This window comes from Acinonyx jubatus, chromosome A1 (assembly GCF_027475565.1).
Source record: "Acinonyx jubatus isolate Ajub_Pintada_27869175 chromosome A1, VMU_Ajub_asm_v1.0, whole genome shotgun sequence".
Lineage (NCBI taxonomy): Eukaryota > Metazoa > Chordata > Mammalia > Carnivora > Felidae > Acinonyx > Acinonyx jubatus.
Genome location: NC_069380.1, coordinates 202,788,314 through 202,804,278, shown reverse-complemented (window position 1 = coordinate 202,804,278; position 15,965 = coordinate 202,788,314). Strand labels below are relative to the sequence as shown.

The window sequence follows — 15,965 nt, the reverse complement described above, 5'->3', positions numbered from 1 at the left end:
CCTTAAAACTCAAGTTACAGGATGGAAACAGGGATAAAGGCTGCAGAGATGCAGCCATGTGGAGCGACACGGGGCTTCGGAAGAGAGGCTCTAACCCAGATGCTGAAGCTGCTGCTGAAGAGTCCTCGATTTCCTCCTCCATAAGAGACAGGACACGAGCTGAGAGCTCTAAGAAATAGCTTCTGACTGTCTGCAAGTACCAGAACAGACATTCAATCACCATATTTAGGGAAATCTGTGAAAAGTTGCAAGGTTCAAAGAGGCTACAAAATAGAATGAACTGAGTCTAAGAGAAGACTGAATGCACCCCATACAGCTACTGACCACAGGGTGAGGCTTTTCTAAAGCCAGCTCCAAGGTATATGGTAGTGGAGGAAAAAAGGACCACGATCAGAATAACTGGCAAGGAAGAACAGAATAGAGGAAGAAATTAGCCAAAATACTCTGCTCGATTCTAAGAGTTAACATTGAAATGGTCTATTTCCAGAGATTCAGCATCTTTCACAAGTTTGAAAAACCATCCATTTATGACAGTTTGAGAGTATTTCATAAAATAATGGAAAAGAGCAGACACCCTGGAATCAATATCTCTATTGCTCTGTTCTAGTTCCACCTAGCTGTGTGACATCAGGTCGCACACTTAACCTGTCTGTGCTTTAAAGTCCTCATCTGTAAAATAAGGATAAAAATGGTTCCTACCTTATAGGACTATCTTGAGGATTACAAAAATAATAACGTAAAGAGTACAGCAGTGACTAATACATAATAAATATTTGATTAACAGTAGCTATTATTGTTGTTAATAACTAGCAGGCAAGAAAAAATATGGGTAATTTATGATCTCTGAGGATTCCTGTTAAATACAGCACTTCATTCAGTGGCCAGCTTGTAATCACCCATCCCACTATGATCACCATAAAATAAAGTAGGACAGGACTAGAGAAGAATTACAGAATCCTGGAGGTCAGTGCAAGTGAACAGAGTACACAGAACTCTGAGGAGTTGGAGCTGGAGGCCAGAGTACTCACTAGACTCAGAACAATACAAAAATCACAAAATCAAAATGGACTTTTCATATCAGAAAATACCCAATCTACTCACCATCCCCAAGTCCAAATTATTTTCCTCTTTTGAGAACACAGTTCTTCCAATTCAACTTATGAGCATGTGGACTTCTACTGTCGAGCATGCCGAGGAGATAGGCTTATAATAATCCATTATCTACAAGCTGTTTTGCTTAATGAGAAAGAACGAAATATGGCCTTTTGTAGCAACACGGATGGAACTGGAGAGTGTTATGCTAAGTGAAATAAGTCATACAGAGAAGGACAGATTCCATATGTTTTCACTCCTATGTGGATCCTGAGAAACTTAACAGAAGACCATGGGGGGAGGGGAAGGAGAAAAAAATGGTTAGAGAGGGAGGGAGCCAAAACATAAGAGGCTCCTAAAAACTGGGAACAAACTGAGGGTTTATGGGGGGTGGGAGGGAGGGGAGGGTGGGTGATGGGTACTGAGGAGGGCACCTGTTGGGATGAGCACTGGGTGTTGTATGGAAACCAATTTGACAATAAATTTCATATTAAAAATAAATAAATAAAAGCTGTTTTGCTTAGATTCCTAAACTAGAAGGACAAATTAGATTTCATCTTGATCATTATAAATAACCCTGTGCAATAAAACTTTTCACAGATATCTATGTTGATCAAAACAGTAGTTGCTAGTTATATGCAGCTACCAAAGAGAAAATGAATTTTTATCTTGTTTAATCTTAATTAATTTAAATTTTAAATGTCACATATGGCTAGTGGCTACCATGTTGGTCATTGCAGGTAGAGTCAATTGGGAGTGGCTGTCTACAGCACCATTATTGAAAAGTATCCCAATGTGAGTCTGAGTCTAGCAGAAATGTGTGCAGTGATAGATCAGAGACGTCTGTTCCCAGGCAAGGGAGGCTAGCGTTTATCATATTTTCAGGATCAGTTAAAGGATTTTATCTCCCTTTTCCTTATGCCAAAAACAAAACAGAACAAAACCAAAGAAAACCTCTCTTTTCTAATATTTACAGTGATTCTCAGACACTAGAGGGTCATTTTCTGTTCTTAGAAGAAGACTGGCTGAAAAGAATCAGATTATAAAGGAAGAAAAAAAAAAGAAAAAGAACTTCACCCAGGACAATGTATAATATCTCCTGGTATTCAGAGAAGGAACACTGTTGCAGGAAGTTTTATAGAAATATATAAAATGAAGAGAGGGCTAAACTACCAATTATTTTAAGCTATGTTATATATAGGCTTTTATTCAGTAATATTATGTATCTGTGTCACAGACAGATCATTAAGATGATTCCATAAATAAAAAAACAGATTACACAGAGTCAACCACATTGTCCATTTTAAATGCAGAATATATACTGAAGACATTGCAAAGAAACCACCAGGCCTGGGTTGAAGGTACCACATCCTCCAGAACTTTAAAAATAAAAATAATACACTTCACTTTCCAAGAGATGAACTGAATTCTAACATTTGATTTTTTAAAAATACCACTGTACTGATTCCATGAAATACCATCTTGGCCAAATGTATGCAGAAGTCAAAAGATGCCACATACACTACCATCATGAGAAAAACCCAGAACATATATTCTCATTTCCAGATCCCACGATGGGTTCCTATAAAGCTCTCCCAAGGAAAAACTATCTCAAACTTTTGTGCAAATTTGGCTCCAAGGCGATTCTCAAAGCCTCAAGTTAAGAATCATTACAAAGTCTCCTCTCAGGTTCAAATACATGTAAATAAAATGGGTCATTATACCCAACAAAATGGGTGTAAGTACCTATTTCTGTCACAGAGCGTTAACGCTAGCAACGGTCTCCCACACCTTGAGATGTCCAAAGAAGAGTCAGTCAGTTCCCTAATTCAACTGTTCGAAACAGAGCCACAACAAAACAATTATTTGTACTACCCCCTCTTTCTTCCTTAAAGAATTCACAGTATCTAAGATAATGAACTTCTGACACAACTTACTATATTTTTGGGATTCTGTATATAAAAATTCATCTTGCAATTTTACCCAACATGGTCTATTTCACTCAAGAACCAAAGCACTTTTACAAGCTGGTCAGTCTCATAGCTTGATCTCAAAGAGAGCATTCTAGTGAGACCCTAGCTAACCAGAAAGTTGATGTTACAGTAAAATTTCAACTACTATACATTGAAATAGAATTCTTCGATATCCAAAATTTTAAACTTGTCATTGTTTATCCTCCAGAAAACAAATGAACTGCTGTACATTTTCTGAGCTAATACATAACATCAAGTTTAAAAAGTAACCTCTGGAAAGCAGAAAAAACCTCTTCTCTTACCTCCACCACTGTGGTTTCTGCCGCTTTGCACATCGGCAAGTTGAAATTCCTTGCACTTTTCCTATATTAGGAGTGGGGGAAAGTGGGGAAAGAAGACCAAAAATAAGAAGAGCCTCTCTCAGCTTTCATTATAAGTTAAAATAATTTCTATAAAACTCTGTGAATTTTAAAAGAATGTATCAGATTTTCCATAAGTATTAAAACTATTTTATAAATAAAAACAATTTAATGGCCACTTCATTCAGTTATATAGCTTTTATGGAGTTGAGGAGAAGAGGGATTATTTTTCATGTTCAACATATGATTATACACAGAAAGATAAAATAGATATTAATAAATCTACTCTATTTCAAACGATTTGCCTGAATCTTTTAACTGAGATGCCACTTTGTTTCTATAGTTATGGATTTCACTAAACTTGGTCTTGTTAAAATATTAAGAAAAGTAGCAAGTGCTTTATATGAGAAGGTACAGTAATTATATTCTCTATTAAAGAGAAACTTACTGCTGAATTTAAATGAAACATTCACTGGTAATGTGTGAATCATCTACAAAGATCATTCCGGGGAACCAATTTCTAATGAAATTTTTGAAGTACAACACCCACGTCAGACCCTGAGGTGTAAAAACTTCAAGAAAGTGCCAATTTTGCTGACGGTTTTGCATTCCCAAGTTCTTAACTTAATGCACCACCACTATCCATAAAAAATTTAATGTATTTTTTGTTTCAGAGAAGGTAAGTTGGTAGAAAAACTCATTTCATAAAGGGAAATGAGTTACAGCTCTCTTTTACTAGCTCTTTTAGGCCACCAATGTTTATCTCACTGGGATTCAAGGATAAATATAAACTCAGGCATGTCCCAGAGAGAGAGGTCCTTGGGTACTTCCACAAGTTGCTGTGTTGGATTCCACTAGACATCCAAACAGCACTGAAAGCTCCAAGAGCAGTGTGGCCAGAGGCAAAGGCATGCAGGGCTGTTCTACCAATGGCCTAGACAGACCTCTTACCAGTTGTCCCACTAAACAAGAGGGTCATCCTGGAAGCCAGTATCCTAAGAATCTAAGTCACTTGACTATTACGGATAGGCAGTCTCATCTCATATCAAATCTCAAGAGCCACAGGCATAAATAAATGCTCAGAACAGCCCTTGTGCAGTCTTTAAGATAGTAGAGCCAGGCAGTGAATCACAGGACAAACGCATGGAAATATTTTAAATCATTCATTTCCATTTGCTTCTATACAATTTCATTAATATCTTCTTTAATTTTTTTAAAGTTTATTTGTTTTGAGAGAAAGAGAGAGAGAAAGCACAAGAGAGAGGGGGTGAGAGAGGGAGAATCCCAACTAGGCTCTGCACTGACAGCGCATGGGGCCAGAACTCACAAACTCTGAGATCATGACCTGAGGCGAAATCAAGAGTCGGATACTTAACCGACTGAGCCCCCTAGATGCCCCAATTTCATTAATCTTTTTAAAAAAGCAACTAAACTTTGCAAACATTTTACCAAGGTGTCAAATAAGATAGGATGCAAAATGTGTAACTTCCAAAATTAACTGGTTGAATTCAAGGAATCAAATATATGGGAATACAAGCTGGTGCAGCTACTCTGGAAAACAGTATGGAAGTTCCTCAAAAAACTAAAAATAGAACTACCCTAAAACCCAGCAATTGCACTACTAGGCATTTATGCACGGTACACAGGTGTGCTGTTTTGAAGGGACACATGCATCCCCATATTTATAGCAGCACTATCCACAATAGCCAAAGTATGGAAAGAGCCCATTAAATGTCCATCGATGGATGAATGGATAAAGAAGATGTGGTATATATATACAATGGAGTATTACTCGACAATCAAAAAGAATGAAATCTTGCCATTTGCAATTACGTGGATGGAACTGGAGGGTATGATGCTAAGAGAAATTAGTCAGAGAAAGACAAATGTCATATGACTTCACTCATATGAGGACTTTAAGAAACAAAACAGATGAACATAAAGGGAAGGGAAAAAAAATAATTTAAAAACAGGGAGGGGGACAAAACATAAGAGACTCATAAATATGGAGAAGAAACAGCATTACTGGAGTGGTGGGGGGGGATGGGCTAAATGAATAAGGGGCACTAAGGAATCTACTCCTGAAATCATTGTTGCACTATACGCTAACTAATTTGGATGTAAATTTTAAAAAATAAAAAATAAAACAAGTTATAAAAAAAATCAAATATAGTATTAATATCATATAAGGTCTTCAAAAATCAACAAAAATGACATGAGAGTGGTCACTGAGAATTTAATTGTGATCACACCAGTGTTGCATTTGGTAAAGATAAAAAACCGCTAAAACAGTAAATGACCATATTATAAAAAAGAAACTATTTCTGTAACCTAACAAGTGAAGTCTTCAAGACCACACATCTTGGAAAATTTGCTTATGTATATTCAAAAGTGGTACAATTTTCAAAATACAACCATATAATGTACAAATCCAAGATACTAAATACTTAGTATTTAGTATGCTTAGGGTAATCAAAAGATCTTGAAATCTATTAGGCCTGTGGCTTAATATCTGTGGCTACCCAGATAACAAGAATGAAAGTTCAGGATTATCAAGATTAATCAACTTTCCATTAGAACCTACATACGTATTTCCTAGTAGACACCAACAGGACTGGAAAAGAGCTGATCTAAATGGTTAGGAGCAGTATCTTTCCAGAATATCAAAATCACATAGGCTGTTTAAGACAATGCATATCAATAACAATATCAAAATTAAATACAATTGTGTGTTTTTGTCACATTTGTTAAGCATGTCTCAACACTGTACCTTTCCTGGCAACTAAAACACACATGGAAAAATCGTTTGTATGTAACTATATACAAGGGTATATAGATTCAAATGCCATTCAATGTGGGCACCAGCCAATCAGAACAGATTCCCAGAAGCACACCACATCTCAGCAAAAGCAGTTGCCTTGCACACACAGATACATCAGTGTGTATATACACACACACACACACACACACACACACACTGACCTGTGGGTTGGTTTGATTGTAAGCCACTTTTTAAATGAATTTGTAAACACCAAACACACCAAGGTATCTATTTTGTAAACATAATTCAGGAAATGTAAAGTTGCTGAAATGCAACTTTGCATTAATTGCATTGCTTTGCATAAAACCATCATACTACCTGAAAATCACATTTCCTGCTTGGTCTGCCTTCCAGGCTTTCACCAAAGCAAAATCTCCCGTAATTGCTTCCTCCAAAATAAAATGCTGGCCATTAAACTCCCTCACCTGCAGGAGACAAAGAGGGCACTGTCAGATATTTGCAGAAGTCTTGTTTGGCTGTGGTATGTGCTCTGATAGAAGCAGATAATAAGGATACGAGCCTAGTCAGGGAAGGTTTCTCAGAGGGAGGACAATCTGAACTGAGGACTCAAGGGTGAGGAGTGGTAGGCAATTAGGATTTGATCAAAGTGGTGGAAGGGGAACTGGGAACAGCATGAGCAGAGACTCAGCAGCAAGAGAGAGCTTAGTAAACTGGAGGAACTGCAAGTTCTATATGCCAAAGGCACAGACTGTGTTAGCACTCATTATTTATGTGCATAAGTTATATACATTGAACATTTCCTCCACCCCAGGAAAAAAAACTATATAAGCCTCATAAAATCGTCAATGTATTTTGTACATAAAATAGTTATAAAAATCCATTCATCTCTAATTAATCTATAACCATCTGTTGAGATATTAATTGGAATTCCTAGAACCTGTAGATGACATTGGAGAACGGACGTGCCACATCTTTCCACCCGTGAGTTAAATACACACCTATATTTTTTGAAATCTCCTTTTACTTGTTTGAATTGCTTGATAATTCTTCCCCCCAAAAAACTTTGTATACGTTTTTTAGGTTTATTCATAGGTACTTCATGGTGTTTTTATGCTACTATGAAAGTTCTATGTTATTCTATTACACCTCCTTTTCTATCGTTACTATTTAATGGAATGCTATTGACTTCTGTATTGTATTGCCTTTTAATTCTACTACACATGGAAAGGGGAGCGGGAAGCAGCAGCATAAAGTAAAACTATGCCATGGCATTTTGTTCCTTTTTTCTTCTTGGGTGTTTAGCTCTGGGAATTGAAACAAAGAAAAGAAGAAACAACGTCAATGCTGTGCCCCATCCTACACGGGATTGGAGCCATAGGAAGGCAGAGCTCCATTCTCGCTCATACTACGCCCTCTAGTGGACAAACTGCATGCATATCACAGAAAACTTCAGGAGAAAGTTCTGTATAGTTACTTTTCTTTATGGTTTAAAGCAGAAATCCCTTCTTAATCAACAGCTTCTTTAGAGGCTTTATCCCACTTTCTGCTAGAAAATATTAATGAATTTAGGGGATCACTGATGGAGGATCTTATTAATATGAAACTTAGATAAATCATACAAAAGCTATTTATAAACTGCACATCAACATACAGCTTTTTCAAGAGCCTTGTGTATTTCAAAGTCATTACTGTAAACACTAATGATAATAGATGAGAGTATGTTGCATACAGATCTGGAAACCTACATACAGATCTAAATATATGCTAACCCAGGGCAATGTGAAAAAACCGACTTTTTTTCCCCTATTCGAATTATACAATTTCCTGATGGGTCTACAAACCAGCAGTTACTGAGTGCTGACATTCTAAAATTTTAAAACAGGGAAGGGATTGGTTTTGCCACACTATTACACTCACTTGAAAGAGTTCTGTGTGCCCGGTCGCCACTTCCTCTTTTTTCAGCCCTTTCTCAAATCCACTCTGATCAAATTTCTATCATTCCAGAAAAATCCTCCCTTCCAGAAAAATCTTTTTTTTTCAAGTTTGTTTGTTTATTTAAGTAATCTTTACACCTAATGTAGGAACTCATGACTCCGAGATCAAGAGTCACATGCTCTTCTGACTAAGCCAGCCAGGCACCCCTAGAAAAATCATTCTTTAAGGTCACCAGGGCTCAATGCCCCCTCCTGTTACACCACCTCTTCTCAATGGGACAGTGCTGATCACTCCCCACTTTGTAAGATCTCCCTTGTCTTTCAAGTTGCCACACTCCCCTTGATTTTCTCTTCACAGACTAGATACTTTCCCCTTCTTTGCTTCTCTTTTCACTCTTCCCACCCTTCAAATGCAAAAGAGGTTTTCTCTACCTGCACTCCAGCCCTAGACGCTCATCCAGTTCCACAGATTTAACTACTACACGCTGATGGCTCCAATCCCCTATCCCAGCTCTAAACCCTCCCCAAGCTAGAGACTACCGACCAGCTTCTGCTGGAGCCTAAAGGACATGTCAAACGCACCCAGTCCCAGACAGGGCTCTTTGATCACCCCCGTACTTCACCCATCTCAAAAAGCAGCAGGCTTGGTTCTTGTCTTTCCTCATAGCCCACAACCAATCCATTGGTAAATCCTACTAGCTCTGCCATCAACGTATGTCTAGATTCCAACCCCTTCCCCACAAGTTCCACCATTTCACCTCAGTCTAAACAACTTCCACTCCCACCTGGATGGATACAACAGTCTCTTAAGCTCTCTCACTGCTTCTGCTCTTGTACCCCTACCAGAAAACTACCCAGCAGCCACAGTGATGCTTCCAAAATGGAACTTGGACTACATTACTCTCCCACTTCGGAACCTCTCATTGCACTCAGTAAAACCCAAACTCACGATCTGGCTGCAGCCTCGTTTCAGCCTCCCATTCTACCACTCTCTGCCTCATTTATGCTGTTCCGGTCTCACTGTCCTGCTGTTCCACAAACTGGGCTATCCTGCTGCAGGACCTTGTCTTCTCTCCTCCTTCTGACCAGAGCACAACCCTATAATCCTTGCCCGACTCATTCTCTTGTTTTATTGCTGTATCTACCAACTGTCACTTCCTCAGAGAGGTTTCCCTGGACCCAATCTGGAACACAACCTCCCTGGCCACTGACCATTCTCTCTGCCCTTACACTACGGGATTTTTCTTCACAGCACTTTCATCACTGACATTACGTGTTTGTTAATTCATTCCTTGTCAGTTCTTCCACTAGAGGGGGCCTGGGTCTAGATCATCGCCTTTTCTACCATACTTAGGCTAGTGCCTGGCAAAGAGTAGGACCTTAATAAATGTCACTGAATTAAGGCATTTACTCACCTCCTCTTTCTACCACAAGTAGGGGAAGTAAAGAGCTAACAAGAATCATTTCAAGAAATTATTTGTCACATTCCTAGGTAATTGAGACAAAAGTACAAAACTATTACGTTTGTGCACCTGACTCCAGGCAACAATGAACCCAGGCATTCAGGACAGACTCTAGTCTATCCTAGGTTTTCCCAAGGCGAGTTAATGCTGTAACTTCTAGCAAACTCTCAAAGTATTAACCCAATTTCTGAGCATCATTATCTACATCACTAAGATCCATTTTAATAATTAGGCTCCTGTCTTACTTTGTCAAAAACTTTTTAAACCTAATTAGGTAGTAAAGGAGCAAGATAGAATATAAAAAAAAAATGTTAATCAAAACTTTGAGTCAATATAGGTCATTCTAAGCAGAAAGGCAAAGCTCCAGATGGAGGACACTGCTAGAGACAAACAGTGAACAGCAAGGGGCATGTTCAACGACCTTTTATCTTCTCTCAAAATATGGAGGTGCAGAGCTAACATCCCTATAAGCAAAAAAAAAAAAAAAAATGTTTATAAAAATCGCCGTAAGTGATAAGAGGTCCCTTGATTTACCAAGTTGTCACTTCCTTAGAGCTAAGCTGAGCATTTCTGCAAACCTGTGTTACTGCTCTTGAGCCATGTGGCCAGAGAGAAGCAAGAGGTACTGAAAATACAGTAATGGAATACCGGCCTGTGTAATTTTTAAAACTGGCTCAAATCTAAGTATCTCAAATTTCTATATCTAGAGTTCCATTCTTTTCTAGTATGTGAGTGAAGCTACCTAGCGTACTCCATCCTACCCAGCACTGTAAATATAACTGAAGTACTCCATCAGCTCCGTATGTCCACTATACAAAATGAAGGATAAAGGAGACGGTACAAATGTTCTATTATGTAATTACAACTGCCCCCTACTTTTCAATATTGCATGCAAACATACGATGTCTTTTTTTTTTTTTAATTCCTTCATCCACATTCAGTAGGGGCTTGAGCATGAAGAGTTTGCTATGATATATATCACACATCTACTCTATCTTCCACATACGCATAGTCAGAAGTTATAAATGCTCTTACATTTGTTAAAACTTATCAGAAAACTAATCTTGGCTCACACATCTTATATAGATTACAGTTTCTTTTCTTCTCATTTATTTATTCGAGTTTCTCTATGTGATTTTAATTACTAGAGGATGCTCAGTTTTAGCTAGAAATGTTACCTAGCTATTCACATAAATGAAGGACAGTGTCTTCTCACACCTAAGTGATTCAATCCTTATCTACCCACTAAGTCCAGTTGGAATCCTACACTGAAAGAGAGTCCCAGCGCTACCTGGACCAGAGTCCTTCTTACCTCTCTTGGCTTACTGGCAATAGCAATGCTGCCATCCTTGTTGTATTTGATCGGTGACCCTCCTTGTTGCACCAGGGTCCCGTACCCGGTGCTGGTGTAAAAGGCAGGAACTCCAGCCCCACCTGCACGAATCCGCTCCGCAAGCGTGCCCTACAAGTGAGCAATCGGCACACCATAAAAAGTTCATTAAGCACACTTCTGTATGTGGATACAGAAACACGTACAGACATGGTTCCTCTCTCTAGAAGTTTATCATTCTAAATCGGACCGAGCATTGTATATTGCTGTATTTCACAAACACTGTATGCTATATTAATTTAAAACAAGTACTGCACGTCTAGACAACAATCTCTCAATTCTTTTTTTTTTTAACATTTATTCATTTTTGAGAGACAGCGTGAGTGGGGGAGGGGCAGAGAGAGAGGGAGACAAAATCTGCAGCAGGCTCCAGGCTCTGAGCTGTCAGCACAAAGCCTGACACGGGGCTTGAACTCATGGATGGCGAGATCATGACCTGAGCCCAAGTCGGACACTCGACCGACTGAGCCACCCAGGTGCCCCCAACAATCTCTCAATTCTTAACCCACATTCAAATGTAACTGCTTGTTTGTATAATCAGGATCTCAGCTTTCTGGCGCCCACTGCTCTCCTGACATCATAATCTACATCAGTCTATCTGTAAAATCAATTTTTAAGCCTGAAGTATATAATTTATATTTATTGAAAAACATGTATTTAAATGTTGTGTTTTACTGTGTGCCATATGCAGGTATAGCCTGAATCTTATCATTGATAACAATGCCATTATTATATAATAATATGTTCACTTTGTTTTATTCCAAAACATTCTTATAAGCATTTCATCTAACACATTATCTAATGAAGAAAAAATCCGAAGTTAAGCAAAGATTATACAACATATAGGTAATTTGTTGGTTTTTCTGTTTGTTTGTTTATTTATTTTTGAGAGAGAGAGGGAGACAGCAAGCAGGGGAGGGGCAGAGAGAGAGGAAAACGGAAGATCTGAAATGAGTTCTGTGCTGACAACACAGAGACCAATGTGGGGCTCGAAATCACAAACTATGAGATCATGACCTGAGCCCAAGTCGGACACTTAACTGACTGAGCCACCCACATGCCCTAGTAATTTGGTTTTTAAAAGCTAAGAGTACTTTAAATTCTACCTCCGAGTAGAAACAGCTGTATGCAAAGTTTCTTGTACCCTCTTTTGATCTTTATCACATTCCTAGGTACCAGAGATTTAAACCTGATTTCCCTAGCTCCCTCCTTCCCCCAACTACTTTTCCACCCAATTTTCCCCACAGGGGAATAACTCTGGCCCTGAATATTTCCTGATACCCTCCCTAACACTGAAACCTATTGTTATGGTCTAGCTACATCATATTCATGCTAGATAACTGACTGGCCATTCAGTAGTAAGAATTGATTTAGGTATTAATGACAATATGTTAATATGGAAAACAAATTTCTACTTTATCTGTGAAAACAATTTCTACTTTAGCTGGGGCCTTCAAATACTAAACTCAAAGCAGGCACTAAAAGTTGGGACTTCAGACATTGAGTCATTGAAGTAGGTGGGATAATCTGGGGAAGGTAGGATTTGAGGCACAACTGAAAATCTTCCAGATAACTGTTTCTCCATTCCATTTAATGGACAGAGATAACTCCATTTTGTTTTAAGTTAATAACATTCACAAAATTAAACCATCAAAACAACCATAATAACAGCCCCTACCATAAAGTATTTTTTATGTCCACCCTTCTTGAATACCTTTATTCCTTCTCTCTGTCCATCTGGGCAAGAGCCTAAAAGTGGACAATTTCTACATACAGGCTCTCTGCAGGTACCACCAGCCCCCTGCATCCAAACCCCGAAGGGAGTCCTCACCCCTACCACTTTATCAACGCTTTTCTGGCTCACAGGCTGCAAAACAAGGTGCCAGAGCCGATGTCTGTGTACCTGGCACAAAGTGGGCAGAGAGACACCGACCTCTTTCAGCTTAAAGAATATAAAAGAAATACTAAGGAACACCCATGTACATGCCCTCTGACAAAATAAGGGGTAATGCAAAAGATAAAAGAAGTAATTGAAATTATTTTCAAGGGCTCCACAACCCAGAGGAAAAGGGATCTCAACCTACAACGTGAAGAGGAAAAGTATATGCTATCAACTGAATTGTGTCCCCCGCAAATGCGTATGTTGAAGCCCTAACCCCCATGTGACTGTATCTGGAGACACGGCCTTTATGGAGGTCATTAAGGTTAAAGGAAGTCATAAGGATAGGGCCCTGATCCAATAGTATTAGTGTCTTTATAATAAGAGAGCCCAGAGTCCTCATTTGCAAGTGTGTGTCCTCTGTCTCTCCCCGCCCTCCTCCCCTCTACCAAGAATCACATCAGCCTGTACCTTGATCTTGTACTTCCTACCTGCCAGAACAATGAGAAATCACTTTCTCTTGCATGAGCCACCTAGTTTGTTACAGCAGTGCAAGCAGACTAAGACAGGATACCTTTTGTTATTTTCATTTTAAAGGAAAACCAGATAAATGCCAGGCACAGTGGGAGGCTGTGACAAACACCGCTCCCAACAACACTGCAGAGTGACAGAACGTGACCCGCGTAATGTTGTATAGCCTCAGGTACAAGACGGTTCTCCCCTGCATTGCTGTCTCTAGACAAGCATATACTAAGAGTTAATTATTGATTTTTTTAATTCTGCTAGATCACATCATTACCAATGTAGTGAAGTTAGCGGTAATAATGATTCTGTTGACAAAAATAAAGCAGAGTGGTGGGTTCAATTTCAGAGATGAAGGCAGATGATGTCAAATTAGAAGACAAGTGCCTAGGGGCACCTGGGTGGCTCAGTCGGTTAAGTGTCCAACTTTGGCTCAGGTCATGATCTTGAGGTTTGTGGGTTTGAGTCCCACATTGAGCTCTGTGCTGATGCTGCAGAGCCTGCTTGGGATTCTCTCTCTCTCCCTCTATCTGCCCCTCCCCGACCCACCCTTTGTCTCTCAAAATAAATAAATAAACTTAAAAAAAAAAAGATGACAAATGCATATGTAACCTGTAGAGCCCTGTTTTACCCAAATGACTTCAAAAAGTTTCCTCTATGACAAACTCTTCAAGCAGTTAAGACGTAGTGTAAGAAGGGAGTGGAGACTTGCTAGATTAACTGCAGTAACTGGCTTGTTTGGTAATTGACATCAATTCCCTGGAGACCCGGGCCCTGATTCCCGCACTTATTCTGGGACATACCCAGTTCTACCCTCCATGGGCTCCACTTTCCTGATGTCTCAGCATCTCAGCAAGTCCTACTGCAGGCTTCCAGCACAATGTATATCATAGTGCTGAACTTAAAAATTTATCCTGGAGCCTAGATATTTTTACTAGAAATACCTCCCTTTTTTTTTTTTTTTTTTTTTCCATGCACAGCAACAGAAAATAATAGTCTAGACATCAACAGGTGTGACCTACAAACAAATTTCCTTGGTCTGGCAAAACTGAATCCTCTCTGCCTTACCTCTCTTGCAAAGGAAAATTCCCAAAGGGGAAAAGGTAAATTTTAAAATAAGTTACTGCTGTGTAAGAGAAGCAGAGAAATTTTCTTACCTGAGGTGTCAGCTCTACTTCCAATTCACCACTCAAGTACTGTCGTTCAAATTCTGCATTTTCTCCAACATACGAAGACACCATGCGTTTTATCTGCTTGGATCGGAGTAAAAGGCCCAAGCCAAAGTTGTCAACCCTAGAAGAAAAATGCAAGCAGCTTGCAATCAAAGGAATATCAGAGACAACACTAATATCCCAGACTTCACAAACATGAAATGTTATTAATTTAAAGGATTCCCTCCTGCCGGGCATTTCACGCATATTCTCTCAGTCCCCCACCACCCAAAGAACCTTGCAAGGTGGCTATTCTTTTCTTATTTTACAGCTGAGGAAACTAAAGCTCTAAACCTTTAAGTGATTTCTGGCAAGATCTTGGGTGACACAGCCAGTATCCAAAGCCACACCAATCCTACAAGTCTACCCTGCACCTTTCATTCTTTCCACTGCTCCAAAGTGATGCCAGGGTAGAAGACAAGCAGAGATGAACTGGATCTTGCCTTACACTTTGAAGGCAAATGTAAAAGCAAAGCAACGCCACGCTCCTGATCTGCACTAGCTCCAAATGGAGAAATTCATTCTGTCCTAAAAAGCGAGCAAGGCATTCTCATATTTAAAAGGAAGAACAGCATACTCTTGAAATTTGGACCCAAATTATAAATAACTATGAACATTTTCCCTATATCACAGATATTTAGGTCAAGAAGATTTAAACACTTAAACATTTTTAATAGCAATACCAAAAAAATCAGGAAATTAATCACAAACCAGTGAAAAGATTATAGGCAGCAAGAATAACGCTGTTATCCATTATCTAGTAAGTTTTATATAATATGGTTTAATATTTCTATTAAGGTTAGAGTTCAGGGGTGTCTGGGTGGCTCCGTGGCTTAAGCGTCTGACTTTGGCTCAGGTCATGATTTCACAGTTCGCAAGTTGGAGCCCTGCATTGGCTCTCTGCTGTCAGCACAGACCCCGCTTCAGATCCTCTGTCCCCCTCTCTCTCTGCCCCTCCCCTGCTCATTCTCTCTCTCTCAAAATAAATACATAAACTAAAAAAAAAAAATATTTCTAAGGTTGGAGTTCAATTTATTCTTTTAAATTTTATTTAAGACTTTATCTTTTTTAGCGCAGTATTAGGTTTATAACTACACTGAGAGGAAGGTACAGAGATTTCCCAAATACCCTTGACCCCACACATGCATAGCCTACCCTATTATGAACATCACTCACCAGAGTGGTACATTTAGTTACCACATATGAGCCTATAACTGACACTGGAGTACAATTTCTTCTTAGAAATGGTGTGTATAGGGTGGCGCAGTCGGTTGAGCGTCCGACTTCAGCCAGGTCACGATCTCGCGGTCCGTGGGTTCGAGCCCCGCGTCGGGCTCTGGGCTGATGGCTCAGAGCCCGG

The 15,965-nt window shown here is 39.3% G+C and overlaps 1 protein-coding gene across 1 annotated transcript in view; it reads right to left on the bottom strand.

Annotated features, from left to right (window-relative positions):
* OXCT1 (3-oxoacid CoA-transferase 1) overlaps window positions 1–15,965 on the bottom strand; it is a 135,701-nt gene that overhangs the window by 100,625 nt on the left and 19,111 nt on the right. Inside the window, exons 4-7 of the mRNA XM_015067560.3 lie at window positions 14,552–14,687; window positions 10,916–11,065; window positions 6,564–6,670; window positions 3,368–3,428 (exon numbers count right to left, since the gene is read on the bottom strand). Coding sequence (XP_014923046.2) covers window positions 3,368–3,428; window positions 6,564–6,670; window positions 10,916–11,065; window positions 14,552–14,687 — 454 coding nt within the window. The remainder of the gene's footprint in view (window positions 1–3,367; window positions 3,429–6,563; window positions 6,671–10,915; window positions 11,066–14,551; window positions 14,688–15,965) is intronic.